General features: G+C 37.4%; 1 protein-coding gene across 8 annotated transcripts in view; it reads left to right on the top strand.

Moving 5' to 3' along the window:
* The first annotated feature begins 203 nt into the window (after positions 1 to 203).
* PTBP2 (polypyrimidine tract binding protein 2) overlaps positions 204 to 14,247 on the top strand; it is an 84,476-nt gene continuing 70,432 nt past the window's right edge. For 2 of the 8 annotated variants that reach the window (XM_070592145.1, XM_070592144.1), the window contains exons 1-2: positions 212 to 473; positions 2,111 to 2,141. In XM_070592145.1, the coding sequence (XP_070448246.1) occupies positions 466 to 473; positions 2,111 to 2,141 (39 nt within the window). In that variant the 5' untranslated portion in view covers positions 212 to 465. Of the gene's footprint in view, positions 474 to 1,001; positions 1,320 to 2,110; positions 2,142 to 14,247 lie in introns of those variants that run through there. The other 6 variants (XM_070592143.1, XM_070592146.1, XM_070592151.1 and 3 more) reach the window with 6 other exon arrangements.

The following is a 14,247-nucleotide window of genomic DNA, read 5'->3' as shown; positions in this document are numbered from 1 at the left end:
TGCAGTCCCGGGGCGCCCCTCCTGAGATCCAAGGCACTGGCTGCGGAGGGTTGGGAGGAGTCCGACCACACCACTCCCGGAGGACAACGGGGACCACTTCTTCGAGGAGCATCCACGAGGAAGCCAGGGCGCCATGCTTCCCAGCGGCAGGCCCGGGCCCGGGCGCGGAGAGCGGAGGGCGGAGGGCGGAGGGCCCCGGGCGCGCGGCGGCGCGGAGGCGGAAGCGGCAGCGGCAGCGGCGGCGGCGCCCACTCCCCCTCGTCCCCGCGCCCGGCCGCTCGCCTCCCGCCGCCCGGCGCCGGCGCGCTCGGCTCTTTCCGCCGCCGCCGCGGCCGCGCGCTGCCCTGTGCGCTCCGGCACCTTCGGCAATTTCCGTCGGGCCCCGGCCGCCATTTTCTCGCCGCTTGTGTGTCTCGCTGGCTGCGTGGCTCGGTTCTTGTGAGCGAAGCTTTGTCCGGTTCGGCAATGGACGGGTAGGTCCTGGGCCCGGCGAGGAGGCGTGCGAGAGGGGAGCTGGAGCCTCCTTCGGCCCGGGCCGGGGTCGGGCAGGACCCCTCGGCGGCCCCTCCCGGGGCTGGGCTGCCGTTACCCAACCCCCGCCCCATCGCACACACCCCTCCCTCCGCTTCCCCTGGCGGGCGCTGGTCGGGAAGATGAGGAGAAAGCGGGCTCGGAGGCAGGGGAGGCCCGGGGGCGATGGCGGGGGCCGGGGAGGGACCCCCGAACGTCTGGCCCGGCCCTGCCTCCTCAAGGAGCCATTTCGCTCTGTAACCTGGGACCCGAACCCGGGGGGAGCGGCGCCTGGGGAGCGGGGGTAGGGACGAGAGGGAGGCCTGGGTGGGCCTCCCGGGGGAGAGCCGCGGCCCGGGGCCCCCGGCCGGGGAGTCGTCCTCGGCCTCGCGCGTTCCGCCGGGCGGGGGGATGCCGGTGGCGGGAGCCCCCGCGAGAGCTGAGTGGGAGCCGCGGGGAGGCGTGCGGCGGCGGCGGCGGGGAGGGCAGATGTCATACTCCTTTGTTTTCGCTGGAGTCTGGGAGTGGGGGCGGGAGGCGGAAAAAATGCCTTTTTGTGGGGCCTAAGAACATTGGAGGCTTGGCAAGAGGGCCCAGAAATTAAATCATCTCAGAAACAGAGTGTTTGTGGTCGGCATCAGTCACATGGGCAGAGGCCAACAGCCATGGCAGAGCCCAGAGCAGACAGTCAACACAAGGCCATCTTTTTAGCTACTTTGACCAGTTTCTGGAAAAACGAAAACAGCTACCCAAAACCAGAACCGTGTTGCATCCCTGAGAGCCCGAGTGGAAATAGAATGCTGAGTGAGGTGAGGCGAGGGCTTAGGAAAATGGTATGGTCCGGGGTCTCCCTCGTGCTCAACGCTCCACATCTGAAAGGACTAAATAATTTAACTCATTGTTAGGAAGGAGGCACCCTTTAGGCCGAAAGTGCAGCTGTATTAAGCCCATTTGGCAGGGGGCTATAAACACAGTATCATTTAAAAAGTACATGTATTAGAATCGGTGACAGTGTTTGAAGAGTCAAGTAAATGAGAGTTTATTTTGACTAAGCGTCTGAAGTTTGGTGTTTTTAAAAGACATTGAGTGAAGACCATGTAAAAGTTACCAGTAACAGAACTTAAATCATCCTAGTGCTTATCTAGAGTTTATTTTCTAGAAAACAGATCACAGATCTAGAGAAGTTCAGTATTCCCCAAATCAACATGAAAATTGATGGCAAAACTTGCACTGGAATTCATGTTCCGAGATTCTATCAAGGTGACTAAAGAGTTGATTCAAATTTTAAATTACTAATCTAAGTGTACCAGTTTTGTAAAAGTGACATTGTAGTGTTTGGGGTTTTGTTCTTTTTGCTATTTAAAGTGTTAAAAAATACCATACCATAAGTTTAGTGAATTTCATCTCACGTTTGAAAATTTCAAGAAAACTAAGTTGATAATAGTGCAAAGAAGTGTCACTGACCATCTGTGTATTTGTTTTGCATCTGCATTGTGAGTGGAAGGTTTATGAATGATGAACGACTCTTAAAAAGTTGAGTCAAACAGTGACCATTAGAAGAATAACAAGGAGTTGAAACTAACTGTTTTTTTCTTTACAGAATTGTCACTGAGGTTGCAGTTGGCGTGAAGGTAGGACAAGATTGAAACTAATGAAAACTGGATTACTGCATCTGCTATTATCATTAATGGAAATTTTCACTTAGCGTTTGAAAACTATAATATAGCTAACAAAACCTAAATGTAAAGTGTTTTATTTAATTTTAAAAATTGGATTATAAAAATAGTTTCACTAGACAACCACCATAAGTTTTTCTGGAAAGGCAGTCTGTGAGAACATTTTAAACTTGGTATGAATGGTACTCAGGGAATTGGAAATGCTTTCAGACATGACTTCTTGTGAATATAAAATGATATCCCAGTTTTCTGAAGCGGAAATTATGGCCTTAAGTGGCCAGATAAAGTGATTTGACCTAAATTATGTAATTTTGTTAACCTAAGAATATTTTTTTCTCTTCTCTCTTATGAGGACTAAAATATTTTTTTGTTAGTAATAAGCCACATTGGAAATAGTTACCTGACTCTTAAAAAGAAAAGATGTGTTTAGGCAATCAGCTTCAAAAGAGTCACAAGTTAAGAGCTGGCTTTTCTTGCTGTTAAAGGGAAACAGGCCTTATGGTAGAGGTTCTTTGGGATCTTTCCTCACAGACTTTTTGGTCAGGAAAACTACTCATTCTTTAAACCTTAGTTCTAATGCTTAGGCCTCTTGTGTCCTTTAATCCTTGCACATTTTAACATCATCATGTCTTATAATTTTTGTTTGCAAGCCTGTCTACCCTGTTAGGGCATGGTCCTTGTCTTACATCTTTTGAATTTTCCAAGTCTGCACAACATTTTCCAAAGCCTAGTACTCAGATACTTGGTGGATGCAATGACGTTTCCCCCCTTCAAGTGTGAGTAGTCATGAGAGGCTGTGTGCTTAGCTCAGTGATGCTGACTGGTCACAATACTTTTTGGAATTCTTGAAATTTTATCCTAAACAGTGTGAGATTCTTTAGAGTACTTTTGCGTTTTCTTGCTTATTTTCCGTTCTCTACCCTATAGTGAATTAGATACTTGTCCATGATTTAACATGTAGGCTTATTTGTTGAGTTCATGTTATGTAGATTGGGGGAGAAATAATGAGCTTCTTTTGGGGAAGGTATATTTCTTTCTATTTGGCACTGATAGTTTCTAAGTTGAGATAGTTGTAGGATTAGAAATCAGGAATAGGTCAAGAGTGCAAGATGTAGATATTGTAGTTACCATCCAAACAGATATCCTCTGGAAGCGAATTTTGTAAAAGAATAGGTGATAGAAGTCTGAGTTATGCTATTAGTGGATGGGGAGAGAAGAACCTCAGGTAAGACTGAGAATGAGTAGGCATAGAGAAATGAGGAGACTCGGAATCAGATGTCTAGATATGGTTTATTGATTACACTAGTTTTCTATGTTAGTACTAGTTTGAGGAGAAAGCATTAGGAAATGATATAAAAATAATTGCTAACTATTTTTTATCCCTTGTTTAATATAAAAGTTTGAGTAACTCAAGTTATGCTCTATATGATTTTCTAGGATACGATTAAGAGTTTTTATTTTGGTGTCAGACCTATGTACAAGTAATTAAGCTTTCATAAAATTTTTTCTTTTTGTAAAAGTAATACATGCACATGGTTAAAAAATTCAAAGTTGGAAGTATTTCTCCCTGATGCCCAGTCTTATTCCTTAGGTATATGTAGTTATGTTAAAATTTTTCTGGTGGGTTTTTTCCCTGAAATTATTAGTTTATATATTACCACACATATAAACATCCTTATTTATTTACACAAATGGATTCATACCATGTGTCCTGGCCCATATCTTGCCCTTTCTGGAAAGAAAAACTTTATTGAGATATAATTTGACATAAACTGCACGTATTTAAAGTATACAATGATTTGACATATGTATACACCTATGAAATCATCATCACAATCAAGGTAATGAACCTACATCACCTCCAAAAGTATTATTTTGCTCCTTTGTAGTCCTTCCCATCTGCCTTTCTTTGCCCGAGCAACTGCTATTTCTGCTTTCTGTCACTATAGATTAGTTTGCATTTTTTTTTAAAGATTAGTTTGCATTTTTTTTTAATTTTGAATAAATGGAATTAACGTGTACCCTTTTTTTTGGTCTGGCTTATTGCACTTGGCATAATTATTTTGAGGTTCACCCATGTTGTGTATCAGTAGTCTCTTCCTTTTTATTGCTTATTAATATTATATTGTGCAGATATATAGCAGTTTGTTTATCCATTCAACTCTTGATGGATATTTGGGTTATTTCCAGTTTTTGGCTATTATAAATCTGTTGTGAACATTCCTGTACAAGTCTTTGTATGAACATATGCTTTCATTTCTCTTGGGGGAATACCTATGATTGAAATGGCTGGCTCATATGGTAGGCATATGTTTAACTTTTTAAGAAACGGCCAACTATTTTCCGTAGTGGTTGTACTATTTTACGTTGCCACCAGCAGTGTATGAGATTTCCAGTCCTTCCACATCCTCTCCAATGCCTGTCGTCTGTTTTTGATTCTCGACATTCTCGTGGGTGTGAAGTGGTAATCTTCTGGTTTTAATTTGCATTTCTGTAATGTGTATGATGTTGAACATCCTTTCATGTGCTTTCTGCCAGCTGAATATCGTCTTTGGTGAAGTGTCTGTTTCAATCTCTTGCCTACTTTTTTAATTGGGTTATTTCTTTATTATTGACTTTTGAGAAGTCTTCATTCTGGTTACGAGTCTTTTATCAGATACATGGTTTACAAATATTATTTTCTGCCACTTAATATTTTCATTCTCTCAACAGTGTCTTGAAGAACAGCAGTTTTCAATTCTGACGAACTTCAGTTTACCAATTTTTATCTCGTATGGATCATGCTTTTAGTGTCGTATCTAAGCCATCTTTGTCTAACCCAAGGTCACAAAGATTTCTCCGTTGTTTTCTAATAGAAGTTTTATAGTTTAGGTTTTGCATTAAAGTCTTTTTGAGTTAATTTTTTGAATATGGTGCAAAGTCTGAATCAACGTTTTTTGGTGTTGAATATGGACATCCACTTTTTCCAACACCATTCGTTGAACAGGCTGTCCTTTCTCCCTTGAATTGGCTTTGCACCTTTGTCAAAAATCACTTATCTATGTATGTATGATTCTATCTGTACTGGAGTCGTTCCATTGGCTGTCTATTAGATGCCAAAAACATACTGTCTTAACTGCTGTGACTTTATGTGAAGTCTTAAAATCAAGTAGTCATGATCCTCCAACTTTGTGCTTTTTCAAAGTTGTTTTGACTCCGGGTCCTTTACGTTTTCATATGAGCCAGTTTCTACAAAAAATGCCTGCTGAGATTTTATTTTAATTAACTTGAGTCTATAAAACAATTTGGAAAAGATTGACATCTTAATAGTGTTGAGTTTTTCCATCCATGAACACAATTTATTTCTCCCTTAGATCATCTTTAATCTCTTTCAGCAGTGTTTTTCGTTTTCACTATACAGGTTTTGTACATTTTTTGGTCAGATTTATCTCTATTTCATGTTTTTTTGGATGCTATTTTAAAAAATTCAATTTCCAGTTGTTAGTGTATAGAAATACAAATGATTTTTGTATATTGCTCTTTTATTCTGCACTCTTGCCAAACTCACTTAATAGATCTAATAGCTGTTTTGTAGACGTCATCAGATTTTCTACATAGACCATTTATGTATCTTCTCTTCTATCTGGATACCGTTTTTTTCTTGTTCTTGCCTATGGCATCTAGTACAATGATGAATAGAAGTGATGAGAACAGGTGACTTTACTTTGTTCCTGGTAGTAGGGTAAACAACCTAAATGATATTCTTTCTTAAATGTTGGGTACAATTCACCAGTGAAGCTGTGTAGACTGGTGTGTTTTTGCTTTGTTTCATTTTATTTAATGGGTAGAACTATTTAGGTTTTGTTTCTTCCTGAGTGAGCTTTGGTAATTTGTGTCGTCCGTAGACTTAGTCCATTTTTCCAAATTATTGAATGTATTTACATGGAGTTGTAAATGATAATACCTTTTTATACTGTTATACTTTTGGTATTTGTAGAGTCTGCAGTGATTTCACCTCTCATTCCTGATGCTGGTAATTTGTTTCTTCTCTTTTTTTTCCTTGTCAGTCTGGCTGGAGGTTTATTGATTTTATTAATATTCTCCAAAACTCAGCTTTTAGTTTCATTGGATTTTCTCTGTTGTTTTCTGTTTCCTATTTTAATGATTTCTGCTGTTTTAATTTTCTTGTGCTTTGTATTTTGTTTACTCTTTTTCTCCTTTGTTACATTGAAGCTGATGTCATTGACACGATACCTTTTCTAATATACAAGTTTAGTGCTATATAGTTCCCTTTAAATACTGCTTTCATGGCATCTCTCAAATTTTGACATGTGTACTTTTCATTCTGTTCAAAATACATTCTAATAGTTTTATCTCTTTGACCCATGGGCTGTCGAGAAGCATGTTATTTAATTACCAAATAATTTAAGTTTTCTATATATCTTTCTGTTATTCTAATTTAATTCCATTGAAGCTAGAGAAAATAGTTTGTAAGACTTGAATCTTTGAAAATTTGTTGAGACTTATTTTATGGTCCAAATGTCATATATCCTCTTAGTTTTATGTGCGCTTGATAGGGGTGTGTATTCTGCTGCTGTTCGGTGGTATGTTCTGTAAATGTCAGGTCAAGTTTATTGATAATGTTCAAGTCATATCTGTCCTTCCTGATTTTCTGTCTATTGTTTTATCCCTTTTTGAGAGAAGAATATTGAAATCTCCTCCTATACTTGTGCATTTGTCTGTTTCTGCTTAAAGTTCTACCAGTTTTTGCTTTATGTTTTTTGAAGTATGATGAGCACATAAGTGTTTAGGATTACTGTGTCCTCTTGATTATTATGCAGTTACCATTTTTATCCCTGGTAATATTCTTTGCTTTAACATCTAGTTTTTCTAATAGTTATTAATACAGCCATCTCAGCTTTCTTTTGAATAGAGTTCACATTGTATATCTTTTTCCATTCTTTCAGTTTCAACCTGTTTGTGTCCTCAGATTTAAAATATGTTTCTTATAGACAGCATGCAGTTGGAACTTGATTTCTTTCTTTCTTTGAGGAAGAGTTGCCCTAAGCTAACATCTGCACCAGTCTTCCTCTACTTTGTGTGTGGGGTGCTCACAGCATGGCTGTTGAGTGGGGTATGTCCGCACGTGGTATCTGAACCCGTGAACCCGGGCCACTGAAGCAGTGTCCAGAACTTTAACCACTAGGCCATGCGGCCAGCCCCTGAACTTAATTTTTAAATCCAAACGTACACCCTCTTTTGATTAACACCATGTACAGTTAATGTTATTACTAATGTGGTTAGTTTTACAACTACCACTTTGCTGTTTGTATATTCCTTGTGTTCTTCCCTCTTTTCTCTTCTTCTGCTTTCTTTTGGATTGTTTTTTTTTTTTTTTTCCATTTTATCTCTTGTTAGCTGATTAGCTTATAACTCGTTGTTTTGTTATGCTAGTGGCTGTCTTATGATTTATAGCATACATCTCTAATGTATCACAGTCTTCCCTCAAGGAGTATTTGCCACTTCACATATACTATGTGAATATTAGAAGGTTTCTCTTCCTTGGCGTTTGTACTATTGTTATCATACATTTTACTTCTACATATGTTATAAATTCTATTCTGCATTATTTTTGTTTGTTTAAGCAGCTAATTATCTTTTAAAAAGATTTAAATAACAACAAAACTAACTTCTGCATTACCTGTGACATTGTTAGGTGCATGCATTGAATACTAGGGTGGCGGAATTCACTGCGGATTTCCGAAGTTCTCTCTGTGCAACTCTCTTCTCTGGTACTCTGCCGTAGAAACTCTAGTTGCTTTGGTCTCCTTGGACCCTTGGCTTTCTCATCACAGAATGTTTTTGAAGTTCGGTGTGGTTTCCCCTTCTGAGCTGTGTCATGGCCTGAAATTTCTCTCAAAGGAGTAAGCTGGGGCAATCATGGACTCTCATTTGCTTTCTGAGTCTTAGTGATCATTGTCCATTGTTGTCTGATGTCCAGTGGTCTTGAAAGCAATATTTTATATATTTTGTGTGATTTGTTAGTTGTTTCAAGAGGGAATACTGGTCCATCTTAGATTATCTTGGCTGGAAGTAGAAATCCACCTTTTTTATTTTTTTAAAAATTGCATAGTAAGATCTCTGCAGTTACAGATCTCTCTCATTCTTTGTTGTATGAACGCACCACAGTGTAGTTCCTACATTGGTGGACATTTTGATTTGATTCCAGTTTGCAAGTAAAAAGTGTGGAAGTATTTAAAATATAAGTAAAAATGCTGTGTCAAATGAATTTTACAGTTAAAAAGTTTATGAAAACCACAGTGCCAAAAGGATTCCTCACAACTGTGTATAAGAGTGCCTGTTTTTCCACACCTTTAGAAATTCTGGGTTTTATAAAAATTTAGACTATTAGGTAATTTTAGGTTAAAAAAAGTTTTATAATTTTGAAATGGATGAGATTTTCAAAATTTGACTTTATATTTCTTTTCCTGTGGACTGCCTCTTTGTATCCGTGACCTATTTTAAGGATCTTTATCTTGTTTATTACGACTCTATAAAAATTGATTTCATATGCATCGTAAGTACTTTTTCTTACAGTTTATTATTCCTGATTTTCTTCGTATAGTTTTGGGCATAAAGATATATTTGAATTATTAAGTAGTATGCTCTTATTTATTTTTGTCTATTTGATACTTAAACGTTTTTAGTTTCAGTTTCTTGATCTTTAAAATTGGGATTATAATAGTTTTGAATAAAAAATGTGATTATGCATAAAAAGTATTTTCCGCAAACTAGGTCCTCAGTTAATGTTAACTGATTTATGCTACATATAGAATATCCAGATTTTATAGCTTTGGGATATGTTGACATTTCATTTTTCATTACCCTTATGAATTGCTGTGGTTATTCGGTTCTCATTGTTTTAGACTCCTTTATTTTTGGTTAGCTTAGTGAGATGATAAAACAAGAAAGGAAATTGGTGTATTTTTAATAAGAGGTGTGTTGTGTTTCTTTAGAATGGTTTCTATGTTCTTTGTAATTTGTAATTTCAAGGGCTTTATTTCTCTACTCTTAACCATTTGCCACTGCGAAATCTTTGCAACATAATGCAGCAATTCCTTGGAAAGACAGAAAGTATGCAATGGTCGCAGAATAATACAAGATGGTACTCGATATGGTAAAACGTTAACTTTTTGGATGCCTATTTTAAGTATGGTGAAATTTGTAGCAGTACTGTTTTTAGTAAGTTAACTAAATGAAGCCCTTATAACTGGACAATTAATAAAGGACCTGTTTGTTAACATAAGTTGTTGGCTTTTCCAAGTTGGATTTTACTGGTATTTTGAAAGCACTGTTTGTAAGTTGCTGAATGCACAGTTTGAGTTGTGTTGTGGTTATTGAATTCACCATCATTGGCTTTCTTAGATAATTGCAGTGAAATAATGCTGAACATTACTTTTTTTGTAATAGCTGAACATAACCGGTTGTTTATAATAGGTATGCTATTAAAAACTTTGGGTTTTTAGGTTTTGATTTTTCTTAAAATGCTACATATCCTTGTTAGGATATTTATATAAGAATTTCAAATTACAGATAGATTTATAGTGTATCTACTAAATGACAGTGCTCTGTTAGAAACTGGTGATTCAAAGGCACTGAGACAATATATGCTCCTTGAGGGCAGAGACCTTACTTGTTTTATTGCTCCTCCATCAGTAGTACATGTTAAACAGTATATACTCAGTAAATATTTAATCGTTCTTTAAGAGTCTCTGGCTTCAATACACTCATAATCTCATGAGCCATTTACCAGTAAAAAGATAAACACCAGTTTTATTGTACCACATTCTCCCTTTTTGCTGGAGATCCAAAAGAGTTATGTCTTCTAGGACCTTGTCTAGTTGAAGAGATAAGTTAGAAGGTTTAAGCAAGTTCCACATGGCTACAGTAGGAGAGAGAAATTTGGGTTGGTAGCATCAGAGTAGATTTCATGAAATTAGTGGATTGTGACCTGTGCTTTGTAAATAGGTTGGGAGAGGAGATGAATACTATATGTTGAGGGAATGACGTGGCCAAAGTTGTGTTGATAGCTGGCACCAGTTCACAGCCATTGAAACAGTAAGCTGAATAATTTGGCTTTTATGGTGTATGGTTTGTATATGTGTATATTGGAAAGGATGCAGGTAGATTGTAGGAGGGCTCAAGTACAGGTTATGAAATTTGTGCTTCATCTGGTGGGTGCTATTCTATAAACCTGTAAATCTCCATGTATAAGTAGCTCATGTTTCTGCTGTCTTTAGAATATGGAGACTGAGTTCCAAAAAGATTGGGTTTGGGACTATGCGGAACACTATGAATTAGAAGCATGAGTCTCTATAATTAACTTTTTTAATCTCTTATTTCGTCTCGGTTGCTAAACTGTAATAGCTTTCTTAATTTAGTTTTAGACATACTGCATTAGGAGCTAAGGTGGTTAAGTAATATTTTTACTTTAGAAGTAATAAAGTATCACAGAAAGTTATGAAAGACATGTTTTGAGCAGTGATTGTTTTTATAACTATGGTGGTGAATTTTGAACATAGAACAAAGACATTATTTTTATCATGAACCATTATTTGTCACTCAGTCCCAACAGTCATCAACACACAACCCATTGCTAAAACTTACAATATCCATACTCTGCTTTTCTTCTCCTGTGTTATTTTGAGACAAATTCCAGATGTATCATTTCATCTGTAAGTGTTTTGGTGTGTCTCTTGAAAAAATAAGGACTCTTGGGGTGGCCTTGTGGTGTAGTGGTTAAGTTTGCATGCTCTGCTTTGGCAGCCCAGGGTTTACATGTTCAGATCCCTGGTGCAGACCTACACACCACTCATCAAGCCATGCTGTGGCAGTGTCCCACATACAAAATAGAAGATTGGCACAGACGTTAGATCTTCCTCACCAAAAAAAAAAAAACCAAAACAGAGAGAAAGATAAGGCTTCTCTTTCTCTCTTTTTTTTTTTAGCAAAAGAAACAAAACTATAACTGCAATATTATTAGGACACCAAAAAGCTAACAGTTGCTTAATGTTATCAAGTGCCAAATTTGCACTAAAATTTCTAATTGTCCTATAAAAGTCATAGTATTATTACAGGGCTTTTTTTAGTGGGGGATGGATCAGGATCAGATAGGATCAACACATTTGATTAATATGCCTTTTAAATTTCTTTTAATCTACCTACAAGTTCTCCTTCCATCCCTGTGCTTGCACAAAATAATCTCTGAGCTTTTTTTTAACGAATTTTTAAATGGGCTTAATAATTAAGACCTATGTCAAGTTATTTTCAAGATAAGATTATATGTAAAAGAGTTAGCACAGAATGGCACATAAGTGCTCAAATGATGATGATTGTTATTGTAGTTTTAAATCTGTAAATCTGATTCGGAAGGAACACTTTAATCGAGGTAAAATATTACAAATTAATTTTTATGAGTGTGGAGTCAGGTTAAAAATAGCTAGTCAGATAGCACTAAAGGAGAATTTGTGAATAGTAAAATAAAATTTACTCAAATTTAACACAGAGCAACAAAGGGCTTAAGGGACATGGAGGAAAGGAGGTGAAATTCTAACAAACATCTGATTAGAGTTTCAGGAAGAGAAATTAAAGATTGTAGAGAAGCAAAATTTGAAAAGCTAAAAAGTGATAATTTTTCAAAATTGGTGAGCTACATGAATTCTTAGATGTAGGACACACAAGAAAACTTAGACATGTCAACATGAAAGAGCAGAACACCAAAGACTCAAAGAAGATCTTTAAAGCAGCCAGAGGAAAATCAGATTCCCTAAGAAGAACTAAGAAATAGAAAGACACAGTGTGCTTCTTCAGCAACATGGGAATCCAGAAGATAGTGGGAGAGTATCTGCAAAGTGTTGAGTGAAAATAACTATCCATTTATTATTGCATAATCAGCTAAATTATCACTTAAGGAGGAGAACAAAATAATGGCATTTTCAGAAACACTCCCTTTTTCCCCCAAAAAGGCAATTGAGGAAATTTATCAACAGACCCACTGAAGGAATTTCTAGAGGTTGTACTTCAAGAAGAAGGCCAGTGACTCCAGAAAGGAGGTCTGAGGTAGAAGTAACGTTAAGCAAGAAATTGGTAAGCCTGTGGGTAAATTTAATTACTGACTGTATAAGAAAATAATAGCAGTGATGGTTTGATTTGAGGTTTAATAAATAGAACTAAAAATATTAAATCATAACAACATGTGAGGGAGTAGTAGAGTAAATGAAGTTTAAGTTCTGATGACCTAGTATTGTTTTGAGGTCTCTTGTCCATTATGGAGCCACTAGTTGTATGTGGTTATTGAGCACTTGACACATGGCTAGTCTAAATTGATCTGTTCCAATTGTAAAATACACGTGGATTTCTAAGACTTCATGGAAAAAAAGAAGGTAATTTTTATTACATGTTGAAATGATAATATTTTCAGTTAAATAAAATATATCATTTGTATCACCTTTTCTTTTTACTTTTTAAAATATGGCTACTAGAGCTATTAGAAAATTTGTAGGATTGTGTGTGTTGCTCACATTCCATTTCTTTCGGACAGTGTCAGTCTTGAGGGTGGAAATTTAAAGTCCAAAGTGAATGAGATAAGTTTACATTTTAAATTGTAAGGGTGAGCACAGTAAAAATAGGGATAAAGTGTATAATTTCTAAAATAATTGGGGGTGGGAAGATGTATAATCCAAAAGAAGTCAGGAAAAAGAAAAGTAAAAGAGAATAGGAAACAAAATGAGCTCATTTTAATAGTATTAAGAGTAGCTCTATGGAGGATTCCTTTGAGCCTTTAAAAGTTAGAATTTTCGAGGGTAGGGAGTTGTGGCTCATTCTAACCCTATTTACCTCCCAAAGTCTGTATCTCCAAATACCATCACGTTGTGGTTCACCGTATGAATTTGAGGGCTCATAAACATTTAGTCCATAACACCCTGCATATACTTCTCCCACTTCCACCCCAGGTAACCACTATCCTGAATTTGGTGTTTGCCATTCCTATGAATTTCTTTATACCTTTGCTGCATGTATTGTTCGTATATTTTCTTCCCTAGACAATATATGTTTTGTTTTACATGTTTAAACTATATATATGTGCTGTCATGCTGTGTGTATTCTCTAGCTTGCTCTTTTTGTTCAATAATATTTTGGTTTTTTTAACCTAAGTTTATATGTGGCTCTAATTCATTTATTTTCATTGCCATATAGTATATGATTATATGAATATACCGTTACCCTGTTGACAAATATTGAGGTTGTTTCTAATTTTTTCCTGTTACAAATAGCTGCTCTGAGCATTCTTGTGCATATACCAATAGATGTGAATATTCGAGTTTCTCTAGAAGTGGAATTGCTAGATTATACGGTGTGTCTGTTTTCAAGTTGATTGGATATTGACTTGTTGCTTTCCTAAGTGGTTAGGCTAGTTTATACTCCATTAGCAGTGAATGAGAATATCTGTTTCTGCACATCCTTTCTAATAATTGGCATTGTTGAACCTTTTAATTGTTGTCATTCTTATGTACATGTGAATGGTACATTAGATTGTTTTAATTTGAATTTCATAAATATTAGTATTTTCTTAGTTTATTGGCCATTCTTGTTTCTTGTCTGTTAAATGCTAGTTCATATAGTCTGTCCATTTTCTTTCTTTCTTTCTTTTTTTTTGCTGAGGAAGATTAGTCCTGAGCTAACATCTGTTGCCAATCTTCCGTCTTTTTTTTCTTGTGGAGGATTAGCCCTGAGCTAGCATTTGTGCCATTCTTCCTCCACTTTTTATATGTGGGTTATCACCACAGCATGGCTGAACGCTGGTGTAGGTCCATACCCAAGATCTGAACCTGCGAACCCGGGCTGCCAAAGTGGAATGTGCCGAACTTAACCTCTATGCCACAGGGCTGGCCCCTGTCCATTTTCTTTTTAATGTAGTTTTTATCTTTTTCTTAGCGATTCCTAGGAGTTTTTGTATATTATGGACACTAAAGCTTTGTTACATGTATTACAGATAACTCCTTCCTGTCTGTGGCTTCTTTTT

The sequence above is a fragment of the Equus przewalskii genome, chromosome 24 (assembly GCF_037783145.1).
Source record: "Equus przewalskii isolate Varuska chromosome 24, EquPr2, whole genome shotgun sequence".
Lineage (NCBI taxonomy): Eukaryota > Metazoa > Chordata > Mammalia > Perissodactyla > Equidae > Equus > Equus przewalskii.
The sequence above is the reverse complement of the archived record's forward strand: the minus strand, read 5'-3'. Positions and strand labels throughout refer to the sequence as shown.